The sequence below is a fragment of the Neofelis nebulosa genome, chromosome 9 (genome assembly GCF_028018385.1).
Source record: "Neofelis nebulosa isolate mNeoNeb1 chromosome 9, mNeoNeb1.pri, whole genome shotgun sequence".
Lineage (NCBI taxonomy): Eukaryota > Metazoa > Chordata > Mammalia > Carnivora > Felidae > Neofelis > Neofelis nebulosa.
The window spans coordinates 114,503,608-114,517,202 of NC_080790.1; the positions used below are offsets into that span (position 1 = coordinate 114,503,608).

Here is a 13,595-nt window from a genome sequence, read left to right on the forward strand (position 1 = left end):
CTGGGTTCCAGGAGAGCATACTTTTTCTCCATCACTTGGCCCAAAGTTTCTCCAGTGCTAGGTTTCTGCGGGGTGTAACTTTCTCAGTTTGTCTGCCACATACTTTCTCCAGCTTTTAACTAGGGCAGCAATAACATAGCCAGGAGCCTCAGACAGCATGGGACTGCACCCAAACTCAGATCACGTCTACCCACACCTTCTCAGCCCTGGACACACATACATTGGAAGCTCCACAGGGCTGTCCATCTACAGAGCCAACCACCTGACTTTTGTCCGCTGGAACTGACTGAAGGGAATCACTCTACAGAAGTGCCCAAGCCATATGCAGAAATACACTAGATTCCTAGAGAGGGAGATATCTATGAACTGTTTATGTCCCTTAACATGCTATGGAACACACAACTACACACTAACATCCTACACGCTTCATATTTTATTTTGCTCATTTTATTTATTGTCTTCCCAACACCTCCCCCTACCACTGCACTAAAAATGCAACAACCCTCATGAGTATAGGGACGGACTTTTGCCTGTATTCTCCCTGTGTGCCCAGAGCCTAGGACGGCGTCTGGCATATAACGGGATATTCAAATACTTAAGGACCGATGCAAAGATTCAATATTGGATGAATGATGCATGCATAAACAAATTCTCAGTTATTCGGATGAGGACTTGTAGGGAGCAGAACAGCCTGGGATCAAGGAAGCCGGCGAGCACCGGGGAATGGGGTCCTCAGGTCTCTCTCTCCGGATGGGTGCCCACCGCAGCGGTCCAGTGTTCCTTTCCCGACCACTCGCGAGTTGCTTAGCAACTGGTCGCCCGGCCCTCCGCTTCCATTAGAGGGCGCGCGGGCGGGGAGACGTGAACGCGCACGCGTGCGCGGCGCGGGCCGGCAAGCGGGGCACGTCACTTCCTGTTTCTTTAAGGGAACGTGGCTTTTCCCTGCAGCGCCTGTCTTCCTGTCTGCGTCTCTGCTGCGGCGGCCGGAGCTGGAGTCGGACCCCGAGCGCAGCGTCGCCATGGACTCGGCCCTCAGCGACCCGCACAACGGCAGCGCCGAGGCGGGCGGCGCAGCCAACGGCACGGCGCGGCCGCCTTCCACGCCCGAGGGCATCGCGCTGGCCTACGGCAGCCTCCTGCTCATGGCGCTGCTGCCCATCTTCTTCGGCGCCCTTCGCTCCGTGCGCTGCGCCCGCGGCAAGGTAGGTCGGGTCGGAGGCAAAGCCGCGCTCGCTTTCCACCTCCTCTCCGGGACGTGACTGACGCGGATCCTTCCCCCATCCGCCCTACACGGGACAGACACTACCTCTCCCCGGACACTGACCTTTCCCAGCTTGGATCACCACCGCTTCCCCACCACATCCGGGAGCTGGCCTTAGGTGTCCCGGGATCTGACACCTTCCCAGATAGGGAACTGGCTTCTACCCGCAGTCGGACCCTGACACATCCCTCCCTCTCCGTGCATCATGCTGCAAACACTGTCAGCCTCACATGCGACTCGGGCATGTATTATTCTGAGCCTACTGGACCCAGGCAGATCGGCCGCACCCTCTGCTCTGGCTGCCCATCCCATATGGGACACCTCATCTTGGGCTCTGGGTCAACCCCAATCTGTACCTGATGGGGCGCTGGTCCTGACAACTGAGTGGTACAATCCCTTGTCATTCCTCCGTTAGGAACTCTGCCTCACCCACCCTAGGGCAAGTTCTAGGATCCAGGTCCATCCCTAAGCTGTGACACCTGCCTAACTGGAATCTGTGAACCGCAGTGCGCTTTCCTAGAACGCCCAGATCAGGCCCCTGCACTGCCTCAAAAAAATTAACCCAAGGATATAGCCGCAGCTGAGGCCCCAATTTTTTGCATCACCTCTCAAACCACTTCCACGCAGCCAGCCCCTCAGAGCCTGACTCCATAGCACTTCTCTTTTTTACCAGGCATAGACCCTTCTTTTGCTGGTTTGCTCTCCCTGACTAGTAGACACCTCCTACCTTGGACCTGTCCTGGCTGAACCCAGACCCTACCTCAAAGTAGCTTTTCATCCTGTGCTCCCTAAAACAGTCTCTCCACCAACTTTGGCTTACCTGCTGAGGAACTAAGCCGCTATGGGCCTCTCTTAGACTAGGCCAGATCCACTTCTGACCTTCCTCAGTATATGTCCCATTGGATACCTAAGAGGACCCTGGCACCTTCCACCCCCTGACTTCCTCCCCTCACCCTTCTTCCCTATATTAAGCTCTCTCCAGCCCATTACACCGGTGGCTTCTCACTTCCTGGCACCCTCTCCCCTCCTGATCTGTAACTCCTCCCTGGCCCAAACCTGAAATTGAACCTAAGCGGAAGCTGTCTTACCCAAAGAGGGCAGGTCCACAAAGCAGCTGCCACTTCGGAAACTGCTCAAGCCTGGGTTCTCAAAACATTACCCAACTTGAGGGCTGGCACCTTCCTTCCCCACGGTCAGAGAACCTGCTGTTAGCTCCTTCTGTGGACAAACACAAAGGGGAGTAGTCAGGCGGGGCTTAGGTGGCCCCATTTGCCTGCCTTTCCATTCTACCTCTTCTAAGCAGAGTTCAGATGGCTTTCAGCCTCCCTGCCATGCCTTTTGGGCAGACACTTGTGTGGGGCGGGGGGCGGGGGGTGCTGAAATAGACCAGGACAAAGGAAAGTGAAGGTGGCATGGCGTGAGCTGATCTGAGGGGCTCCCAAAACTGAGTAATTCTCCTTGGTGTCTTCTCCACAAGGATCACTAATCTCTTAAGAAAACACGTTACTGACAACAGAATTTCCTGAACCTCCACTGTTGTTGGGGGGGGGGGGGCATGCTGCAAAAATGAATCGGTCAGAGCTCTGTCACCAAGGGCTTTAGGTGCCTGATTGGAGAAGGAATAGCTAGTTATGTGATTGCAGTACAGTCGTGCTGCAGAGTTTAGGGAGAAAGTTGGAGCACACCTGAGGCAGGGCAGAGAGACTTTGTGCTGGAGGTGGGCTTGAGCCTTGATGCAGAAGTAGAATTTCAGCTAGAAGACATTCTAGGCAGAGGAAACCAGGTAAGGAGCTGTATGAAGCAGTTCAGGAGGTGGTGGAAGGTCTGGTGTGGCAGGCACAGAGGGTGTGCATAGAAGGGAGCTTTCGATCCACCGTAGCCTCTAAATACCTCCGCCACAGTCTCCTGCAGGGTAGGGGAGTTAGAAAACTGCATGAAATCGCAGGCAGCCAGACCCGCCACCGATAACTAGGATATTCTGAGAGTTACAGAGCCTTTGCCGTCTTTGCTTCTCCCAGGAACTGAATGGGACAGACGGAGCCAGTTTTATTTTCCCTGTGGTGCAGAGAAAGAAACTGAGAGTCAGAGAAATGACTTCTCATGATCCCTCTGCCAATTAGGGACAGAACTAGGTGTTGCTAGATCTAGTCCAGGTGCCTCCAAAGACCCACACAAGTGGCATTTGGGCCTAGGGGAGGAAAAAAAAAAAAAACAAACAAGCCAAACAGCTCCCTTTTTCTACCCTGACTCATGTTTCCCTGGTCATGTGGCAAGGAGAGAGAAAAGTTAGTGTGGGGGCCCAGGAGTTTTGATTTCCCACCAGTGTTCGACCTTAAAGCCAGCTGAGAGAGGGCATGTGAGGACAGAGTTCTCCCGGGAGCCAAGTTGTCCATAACAGGCAGAGCAAATTGTGAAATCATGGGGAGAAGAAGGTGGAGCATCCAGGAGTGTGTTGGGAAGAAGTAGCCATGGGAGGAGCAGCCTGAGAGGGGTGCCCATCCCTGTCAGAGACCTGTGTTCCCAGAAGGGAGCAGATCCCAGCCCAGGCAATAGCTGGGGATCAGATTGCTTCAGAGGCTCTTGGCCTGTAACTCAGAGGAGCCCCTCAGCCAACTGGACTGGGCTCCTGCTGTGTGCCAGGCCCCGGGCTGGGTACCAGAGGTGCTGGGACAACGAAGGCCAGGACCTGCCCTCCCGGAGCTTAGTCCCCATAGAGAAACATGTGTGAGCAGCCGCCTAAACCGAATCCTGACATGCCTTCCAGAGGAGAGCACAGCTGCCTTTACACGGATGGGTGCAAGTTCAGCAGGCAGAACAGGAGAGAGGGAGGTGTGACACCTCGGAGTGTGTTCAGGGAGGTAGTGAGCACTGTGATGTGAGCTGGGGCAGGGGCTGGGAGACCGTGACAAGAAGATGCTCAGGCAGCCTGCAGCCTTCCTGGGCGACAGCATCCTGAAGGCAACAGAGCAGTTTATCTTCATAGTTAACAAAGCGACCAACACTGGCGCTTGTAAAGCCATGCAGAAGTATAAAGGAAAAACCTCCTCAGTGCCACTCCTCGAAGGAACCCAGTTAGCTGTTTGGTGTGTAATCTTCCAGAACTTGTCCTGTGTGTATACAAATGTATTATGCGTGTGCCTATGTGTATACACGTACATAGGTTTATTTTTACAACAGTGGGATTTTACAGTACTTACTGCTCTGCAATTTGATTTTTTTTTCCTGCTTTAGCCCTATGTCTTGGTCATTTTTCTATGTCAGTACATGCAGATCTGCCTCATTTTATGGTTGGGAGGGTGAGTAATGCATGCTCGTGGCATAGATTTCCAAAGGCGCAGAGGGGCACATGGTGAAAACCCCCCACCGACCCCCACTAGCCATTTTCCCTCCCCAGAGGCAGCCCCCTTTACCTGTTTCTTGGCTGTCCATCCAACAAATTCTGTGCCTTTACAAATAAATAAGCATATGCTTTCCCCCGTCTTTGTTGTATAACTTCTATGTTGTTATAAGTACTCTCTTTTTTGCACCTTGCTCTTTTCACCAAATATATGCTGGAGATCAAATACGTCAGTACATACGGAGTGGTCATGTTCTTTAACAGCTACATAGTAGCCTACCTGTGTCCCACAGTTTGTTTAGAGCACTGGTTTTCAAAATGTGGTTTCCTAGACCAGCAGCGGCAGCATCACCTGGGAACTTATTAGAAATGCAGATTCTGAATTAGAACCGGAGGTGGGCCTGGCAGCCTGTTTTCACAAGCCCTCCTGGCAATTCTGATGTGTGCTCAAGTGCGATTTAGAGTCCTCCACTGGTCGTTCAGACGGGTGTCAGTCTTTTGCTGTTACAAACGGTGCTGAAATTAATCTAATACATTTGTTACTTCACACTTGTCTGTGTTTGTGGGATGATTTTTTTTTTTTTTAATCGATCTGCTGGGTCACAGGCTATGTGCATGTTTGACTTAGATGGATTTTACCACATTTGCACCATAGAGGTTGTATAAGTTTTACACCCCCACCGGCAGTGACCTCAATTCCTGGGTGATGGCTGTGTGATAGTCCAGTCTCCAGGGCTTTCTGAGCCAGGTACGTATATGATACAGTCAAGCCTAGGCTTCAGAAAGCGCTCCTGGCAGGGTCAGTGATGGGCGGGAGAGAGGAGAGGAAGGAGGCTCGTGAGGTGGTCGCGGTAAAGACTCAAGCGGGGCACAGGATTGGAGTGGGTAGTGCTAGAAACGCCTACGAAGCAGAGTTGTGGTGACGTGAGTGAGTGAGTGTAGTGGAAAGGAGAAGAGACCCCGGGGTCTCCAGCTGGGGTCAGAGGAACACAATGGTCCACAAATCCCAGATCATTTCTAGGGCATGGCCTGGAAGCAGTACTCCCAGAGCTGAGGCCGAGCCAATGACTTGACGTTGGGCATCTGTCTTCCCTCACTACTTTTGCTTCTGCCCTGCTAACTGAACGTCCAGAATGTCACTGGAAGCTAAATTTATTTCTCCTATTTGTGTCAGCTTCCCCCCCCCCACCCCCCGACACACACACACATATTCTCTAATTACGTTTTGCGTTTCGGGAGCTATTGTGTTTGCACAAGAGCGTCTGGCTTAAAAATCCACATTGAACTGATGGAGAATCCTCATAACCTTTTGTATTTTTGTAATGGTGAAGGTCAACTGTTTTATTGCCACAGGCCCCCTGAGCATCCTGTCACCGCTTTCCAGCAGGAATTTCCAGGTAGGGAAGGTAGAGGTCATCTAGGAAGTAGAAGCTAAGAGTTGGCACACTAGAACCAGACTGCCTCAGTTTGAATCCTAGCTCTACCACTCACCAGCTGTGTGACCTTAAGCAAGTTGCTTCACCTCCCTGAGCCCCTGTTTCCTCATCTGTAAAGTGGAGCTCTTAAAAACACCTGCTTCATAGAGTTTTTGCGAAGATGAAATCACGTAAAGCACCTAGAACAGTGCTTGGCAGCTAGAAAGCTGTCTGTAAATGTTATGCTTATTACTGTTGTTGTCACATTTCCAGTCTCCCATTCAGACCCAGCATTGCAGCATGGGTATTTACACAGTCACCCACCAAGGAGACCAGGTTCCTCTGTATAGTGGAGCATGTGTCCCACCTTGGCTTGTTACCAAGTAATTTTAAGCCTCTCCCCACCCAGGTCACTGGGCCGAATTAAAAGGAATATGTGGAAATGAGCCATAACACCGGTTTGTAGGTGAGGCCAGAGTCCCATGTGTTCTGCACCTGCAGCTCCCTCTGCCTTGTTCCCTACCTTGTACACAGAGCGGATTCCTCAATTCAGCATTTATCTCGCTCCTGCCCCATACCAGACCCTGCGCTTGACCTTCAGGGCCTTGCCCTGCTTTCATGTGATTCCCTTCTACACCACCACCACCACCACCACCACCATCACCACCATCATCTTACAGAGAGTCTAGACAGCTTGTGTGATAGCTCAAGGCACAACACTAAGTATTTCCAGTGCAAAAGTCATAGAATCCTGAAGCTCATACAGGATGAGCAAATCGAGGCTTTGAGAGAGAAAATGACATTCCTGGGTCTCACAGCTGAGAAGAGGCAGAACTGGAAGTCGGGCTGGGCTTTCTGACGTCAGAACCTTCTCTCAACCACGTGGCACTCGTGCTGGGTATCACACCGGTATACATCTTACTTTGTCACGTGTCACATTGTATTGTGATACTCTGTTTACACAGCAGGGTCTTGGCCCGCCTGCCTGTGAACTCTCTGAGATCAGCAGTTGTCTAATTTATGTTTGTGCCTAAGCTCCTGCTACAGGGGACATGCTCTGGATTTGTGGAGGAATTTTCCCAAGCCCCCCCTAGCACACTGCTGCCCAAAGCAGAAACCTAGGGCCAGGGGAGAAGGAGGGAGAGAGCCCTGCCTCTCTCTGTCAGTACCACTCATCTGCCCCACTCCCCACCTCCCAGCAGAGCTGCCCCCGGGGGCTCCGGAGACGAGGGTCTCCCTCCCAGCCCAGTGCCTAGCCCACCTCAGTCATGCGTGTTGGGGTTTGGTGAAGTGCCTCCCACTCACCTCTCCCTGACCATCATGGCTCCTCATGCAGTCATGGTACTTTACAGTTTGCCAGGCTATTTCACATCCCATCTCATTTCGTTGAAGTCTTTTGGCCCTTTTAGAGGTAAATAAAGCTAGAGATTGTGCTCCTGTTTGACAGATGGGTAAGCTGAGGCTCAGAGAACAAGGACTTGCCACAGTCACCCAGCAAGCTATTAATAGAGCACTGCATACCTTGGCCATGCTTTACGTGCATCATTTGCAGGTGTGTGACTTATCTGTAGGAAAAATTCCCAGCAGTGGAATTGCTTGGTCAAAGGTATGTGCATTTGTTGTTTTTTTTTTTGTTTTTTAAGTTTATTTATTTATTTTGAGAGAGAGAGAGAGAGAGAGAGAGAATCCCAAGCAGGCTCAGCACTGCCAGTGTAGAGTCCGATGTGGGACTCGAACTCACGAACTGTGAGATCATGACCTAAGCCACAGTTGGACCACCAAGCAACTGAGCTACCCAGGCATCCGCATTTATGGTGTTGACAAATATTGCCAACATGCTCTCTGCAGGAAGACCGATTTACCCTCCTGAAGGCACCGTGGGTCAGGCCCTGTTTCCCCACAGCCTTACCAGCTCCACCTGTTAGCCAGCATGGGGGCCTTTGCCATTCTGATAGATGAAAAATGGAATCTCTATGTACTTCATTTCAAGTTTCTCTTATTAAAAAAGTGAGGGTGAACATGTATACCTGCGATTAAGAGCTTTAGGTGGTTCCTGCTCTGTGAACCTTCTCTGTCCTTGGACATGTGCAAATTACAATTTGATGCAACTGCTAAGTCGTCCTCCTCAAAAGGCTGGACCAGTGTGTATATACTGAAACCTACAGTGTATGTGCATCCCCGTTCCCCCGCCCCCCCATCTCCATCTCGTAACCATTTAACGGGCTTGCTGTTCTCTGCCCCCCTCACCTTCCCCTCCTGCAACTTTCCTTCCATCCTTGAGCAGGAGGCCTGCCTGAGCCAAAATCTTCCCTCTCTGGGCAACTTCCCCTTGAGCATGTTTTGTCCTGTTGGTTTTTAAGAGGCAGCTGTGAGCCAAAAAATTAATGAGACTCTACGGCTGAACATGATCCCTTGTCTCAGGCGTGCTGGTACCTTACTCATAGGACAGATGTGGTGATGGTGGACTCTCGGGCATTGTGACGAGAGAACTTCGCTTCGACATGGGCAGAAGTCTCATCTGGCATTGCTAGGACTTCAGGTAGCTAGGTTATAAATAGAATTACACATATAATAGGAATTGCCTTGGGGGGAGTAGGCTTAGCATGGTGGGAAATCTGGGAAAGGTTTGTGGCAGGGACATTGGCCAGGTCCTTGAGGACTGAGGATCCTGCCTAGCAGAGAGGGCATGGAGAGCATGATGATCTTGAAAGCTGTTGACTCTGTGTCTTTTTACTATAAATTTAAACCAGAATTCTACTACCATTGATGGATTTTCATTAGGACGTTTTCTGGCAGGAATTCTATGAAGCTGATACAGTCCCTGTGCTGCACTGTTGCCCTACTTTCATTTTTTTCCATTTTTAAAGTACTGACATTATTTTGACTACATTCAGGTTTTTTTTCATGTAAATATTTATCCTCTGTCATCTCTTCACCCAAATCGCATTGTCGCCAACTATGGCATCTGCCATTGTAGATTTAATTGTGGCTTTTACTCTTACCAGATTCACTTTTCCCAGTCAGATTCCTTAAGTTTAAGTATTGTCCAGATTTGCTTCTTACAGTTGGTGTCTTCCCACATACGGTGTCCGCGGCTGTTGTTGATTTGTTTCTACTCGTACCTACTGGATAAAAAATTCATCCCATTTAGCTAATCCAGAAGGAAATTGGGAATAGTTCTCACGAGGTCTAGGACTACTCTCGTGTTACCAGTTTCCAGGGTTTTTTCTCTCGGTTATCATATACTGGAACTGCTCTCATTGTCACCCTTCTCCCCAGATGGGCCACATGTGCCCCGTGTCCTCCCTGGACTGTCCCTGTCGGGGTCCAGATCTCCCCAATGGCAAAACGGCAGGGTAGACCATCTTGCTCCAGACCGTCTTTGTCACACGGACAAGTCTTGGGTCCAGAAGACGTGGAGGGGAAGGAGGTGAATGAGCTGTGGCCTTTGGAGGCCCGAACCACAACCCCTGCTCACAGCCACCTTTCTTGTCTGCTCCAGAACGCCTCGGACATGCCTGAGACTATCACCAGCCGGGACGCCGCCCGGTTCCCCATCATCGCCAGCTGCACGCTTTTGGGGCTCTATCTCTTTTTCAAAGTAAGTCCTTTGCCACCTGTGTGTCATTTGGTTTCAATAACTTTATTTTGTTTTGTTTTGTTTTGTTTTTCCCATCACAGGGGACGTGCATGTTCATTTGTAGAAAATAAAGAGCAGGGGGAAAACCATTAATCATTCACCCCTAGACCGACTCCGTGGAGATAACCACTGACGGTGTTTGGAACCCATTCCCATGGTCTTTATTTCTCTTCTCCACGTAGCTCTTGTGTTTTGTTTTCACGACGCTGTTTTGGTTGCACTGTCGTGTTCATGCTGGGACGGGGTGTGTAGCTTGTGTCTCCGCCACGCCTCTGCCCTACTAATTGCCTTCTTCTTTTTTTTTTTCTTTCTTTTCTTTTTTTTTAATTTACCGAGGTTTATTTTCCCAATAAAAGTTACACAGGCTCAGTGTTGAAAACCTGGAAAACACAGAAAAGTAAAAAGGGGAAAACAGCAGTCATCCAAAACCCCACCACCAGAGACAATCACAGATTCCCTTTGGAGGTGTGTCCTTGTTCTGTCTTCCCGGTGCGTGGTTGTCCGTCGCTGTGGCCGCGCGGCCGGCGTACTCACTTGCGTAGCTGCTGCTTTCCCTCCCCACTAATGACGTCATGGGCATTCGCTCACGTGACCTCAAACTCTTCTTACGCTTCCGTGTTTTTTTTAACGCAGCACGTAGTATCTCCCGACTGTGAAAGCAGTGGTATCTGCGGAAAACTTAAAGGGAGGGGAAGATACCAAGAGAGGGAAGAATACGCAGAGGTGACGATCACTGTTAACATTTGGGCAGGTCTCCTTCCAGGCTTTTAACACGCACGCTTTTAACGTAATTAATCGTCCTCTTGTAACCGAAGCGTTGTGTCTTTTGGTTTTGCGGTAGTGCTGCGTCACATGCGCTTTTGTCCTGGTCACTGAAAGTTCCTCAAGAAGGACTTTTAATTTACATTTAAGACATGTTTTCATTTTTAAATGTTTTTTTATTCTTGAGAGCGAGAGAACAGTGCGGGAGGGGCAGAGAAAGAGGGAGACACAGAACCCAAAGCAGGCTCCAGGCTCTGAGCTGTCAGCCCAGAGTCCGACATGGGGCTCGAACTCACAGACTGCGAGATCATGACCTGAGCTGAAGTCAGGCTCTTAACCGACTGAGCCACCCAGGCGCCCCTAATTTACATTTTAAAAATACACGTAGATGGCTAAAACACTGTTTTCAGTCTAAGGGAAGGTGTCAGTGAGCCGTAAGCTTCTCCCTAGCGTAGCGTCTTGTGAGTCATACGCGTAGATCTACGTTTATGCGAAAATTTAAAAGCATAGATCTGTGTCAGATAAAGGGTTCTTACCACGGAGATATTTTTGTATCGGCAAAAGTCACATCTACCTCATTCTTTTTAGCAGCTGCTTGTGGTTGTATTTTACGGAGGTGGCCCCGAGGGATATCTAATGCTGGGCTATCACCGCAGGGCCGTGTGTGAACATCGCGCACAGTATTTTGGCCCGGCCCGTATTCTCAAGTGTATCTGCAGCGGGAGAAGCAGGTCACATACCACCTCCACTTGTCATTTGAATAGATAGTGCCAGATCCCTCCGAAAAGACTGCACTCATTTACATTGCCTCTAACAGTTAGGAGTATGCTGACTCCCCTGTACTTTCAACTGCATGGAGCAGTATCCGAATTCTTTCCCAGTCTGTGAGTCAGAAACATCATTTTTAACACCGGTTTGCTGTTCCATCGCTCCCTCGTTGTTGGATCAGAGCTGCACTTCTTAATGGTTTCAGGATACCCCCACAAGCAGATTCCCTACAGCTCACCTCCAGCATCCCCCTCACTTTAAACAGAAGAGGCCATCCCAGTTTTTACTCTTAAAAATAAGAGTGCATCAAATAACGTTAGGTATTGACTGATGGTTTTTTTTTCCTGGACCTCGGGTGAAGAGTTGAATTTATTCTCTGCTTTGGTTCACAGCCCACGATCATGCGTCTGTGCCAGGCTCCCCTTCACCCCTAGTGCCCGCCTCCATTTCCCACCTCATCTCCCTCTCCACGAGCAGCACCCGCTCTGATGCGTTTGCTTTATGTCCTCAGATGTGTGTCTCCTTATAAAATGTACGGTGTTAGTATATCTGTGTGTCCCGAGAGTCTAGCTTCCCTAAATAGAACTGTGTGGTACATCTCTCTGTATGCTTTCTCTCCCCGCTATACTTCTTTTTTTTTTTTTTTTAATCTTATTTTATTTTATTTTTGAGACAATGCGAGAGACAGAGTGCAGTCAGCGGAGGGGCAGACAGAGGGAGACACAGAACCCGAAGCAGGCTCCAGGCTCCGAGCTGTCAGCCCAGAGCCTGACACGGGGCTCGAACTCACAAACCGTGAGATCATGACCTGAGCCGAAGTCGGACGCCTAACCGACTGAACCACTCAGGCGCCCCAGCCCCTATACTTTCGAGAGTGCTCTGTGGCTGTCTCTACATCCAGCCCATTGCCCCCAACTTGGATTTTGGCAGATAATTCTCAAGTCTCTGCCGTGCTGAGTGCCAAGGATACATACCCAGGCCCTTGCCTCAAGACCTTGTAACGTTTTTACTACTTAGGATTCTTTCCTTCGGCCAGGTTCCCTCTGAGAGAAATTTCTGGCAGCAGAAGGCATGGGCATTTTTCTTTAAAGCACTGGATGCTCAGCCTGTCCCCCTCTCCAGGTAGGTAAGCCCCAGCCTGCCTTGTGGCAGAGGACACAGCATACCTCTTGCCCAGGTCTCTAGAGGGTCCATACTGAGATTTCTGAGAGGCAGCTGGACAACACAGCCAGCGGATTCTCACCAGACTCTGGGCTGGCAGCTTGTGGAGTGGTTTGCCAAACGGTGGTAGCCCTCAGCCCCTTTCCTCCTCTCCTGCCGGGTGGGACAGAGAGAATTTGTAATGTTTTTCAGTATCCTAAAATTTATCTTCTCCTCACCTCATTCAAAACTGATTATTCGAGGCAGCTTATAAAAATTATACCCAACAGTGTAAGGAAAAAAAGTAAAGGAAGAAATTGGGGTGAAGGAGAAAATTAAAACAGGAGAAAACAAAGCCTTGGGTAAGGACCACACCCTGACCCCAGGCTCTAAACTTGAAAGACTTGTACTCTTGTCAGAGTGACTCTGAAACCCGTGTGGCTCTGCGTTTCTAACAGCTAAAGCACAAAGAAAGCCAGACCTGGTGCACCATTCACAGGCCGCACAGTCAAGCCCACTGGGTAGCTCAGAGTTGCAGCCAGAGAGGTTTCGCCAAGGGCCCACGTGAAAGGAACGCTGCCGAGAGGTTATGCCGCATCTTCTAAAACACGGCCCACATGCCATGGAATATGTCCGTGGGGCCTTTTCTTTTCCTAGTCACATTATAGGCCACTGCTTTGCTTATCTATTCATTCTGCAAACATTTATTGAGTGCCTGCTGTGTACAAGGCCCAGAGTGAGAAAAACAGCTGACCCATCCCTGCCCTCGAGGAGCTTCTTATTAATTGGTGGAGGTGGACACCAGTCAAATCACATCGATAAATGTGAAGTGACGGTCCCGGGAAGCATCGCAGGGGCAAGGTCTGTGGCACCAGGGAAGCACGGAAGAGCCAGCCTAGCTAGCGGGAACCTGCTCCTGCCCCCACCCCACCCCTGCACCCCCCCCATCTCAGACAGCAGCACCTCCGCTTCTGCCGGTCCAGAGCAGATCTGGAATCTGACTGCTGCTCATCCCTTCCCTCCGTCCCCCAGCTGAGGGCACCATCCTCCATCCACCAGACTGTGCAGTGCCCTCCTCACCAGGCTGTCTGCTTCCACCTTTGCCCTGTGGAGTCCGTCTTCCACACAGCAGCATGGGATCCTCTCACGCCGTCAGATCAAGCCATAGCCCTGCCCTCAGCCTCCAATACCAGCCTGCCTCACCCAGAAGAATCTAGTTTTTCTCGTGGCACTGCAGGGTTTCTCTCCCTCTTACCTTCCCAGCTTCATCTC

The 13,595-nt window shown here is 50.4% G+C and overlaps 1 protein-coding gene across 5 annotated transcripts in view; it reads left to right on the forward strand.

The window, feature by feature from the left end:
* The first annotated feature begins 908 nt into the window (after window positions 1-908).
* The window catches only part of HM13 (histocompatibility minor 13), a 39,080-nt gene continuing 26,393 nt past the window's right edge, over window positions 909-13,595 (forward strand). For 2 of the 5 annotated variants that reach the window (XR_009248924.1, XM_058685232.1), the window contains exons 1-2: window positions 910-1,202; window positions 9,516-9,614. Coding sequence is in view for 3 of the 5 variants with exons in the window: in XM_058685232.1 (XP_058541215.1) it covers window positions 1,020-1,202; window positions 9,516-9,614 (282 nt within the window). In the remaining 2 variants the exon portion in view is untranslated. Of the gene's footprint in view, window positions 1,203-9,515; window positions 9,615-13,595 lie in introns of all 5 variants that reach the window. The other 3 variants (XR_009248923.1, XM_058685230.1, XM_058685231.1) reach the window with 3 other exon arrangements.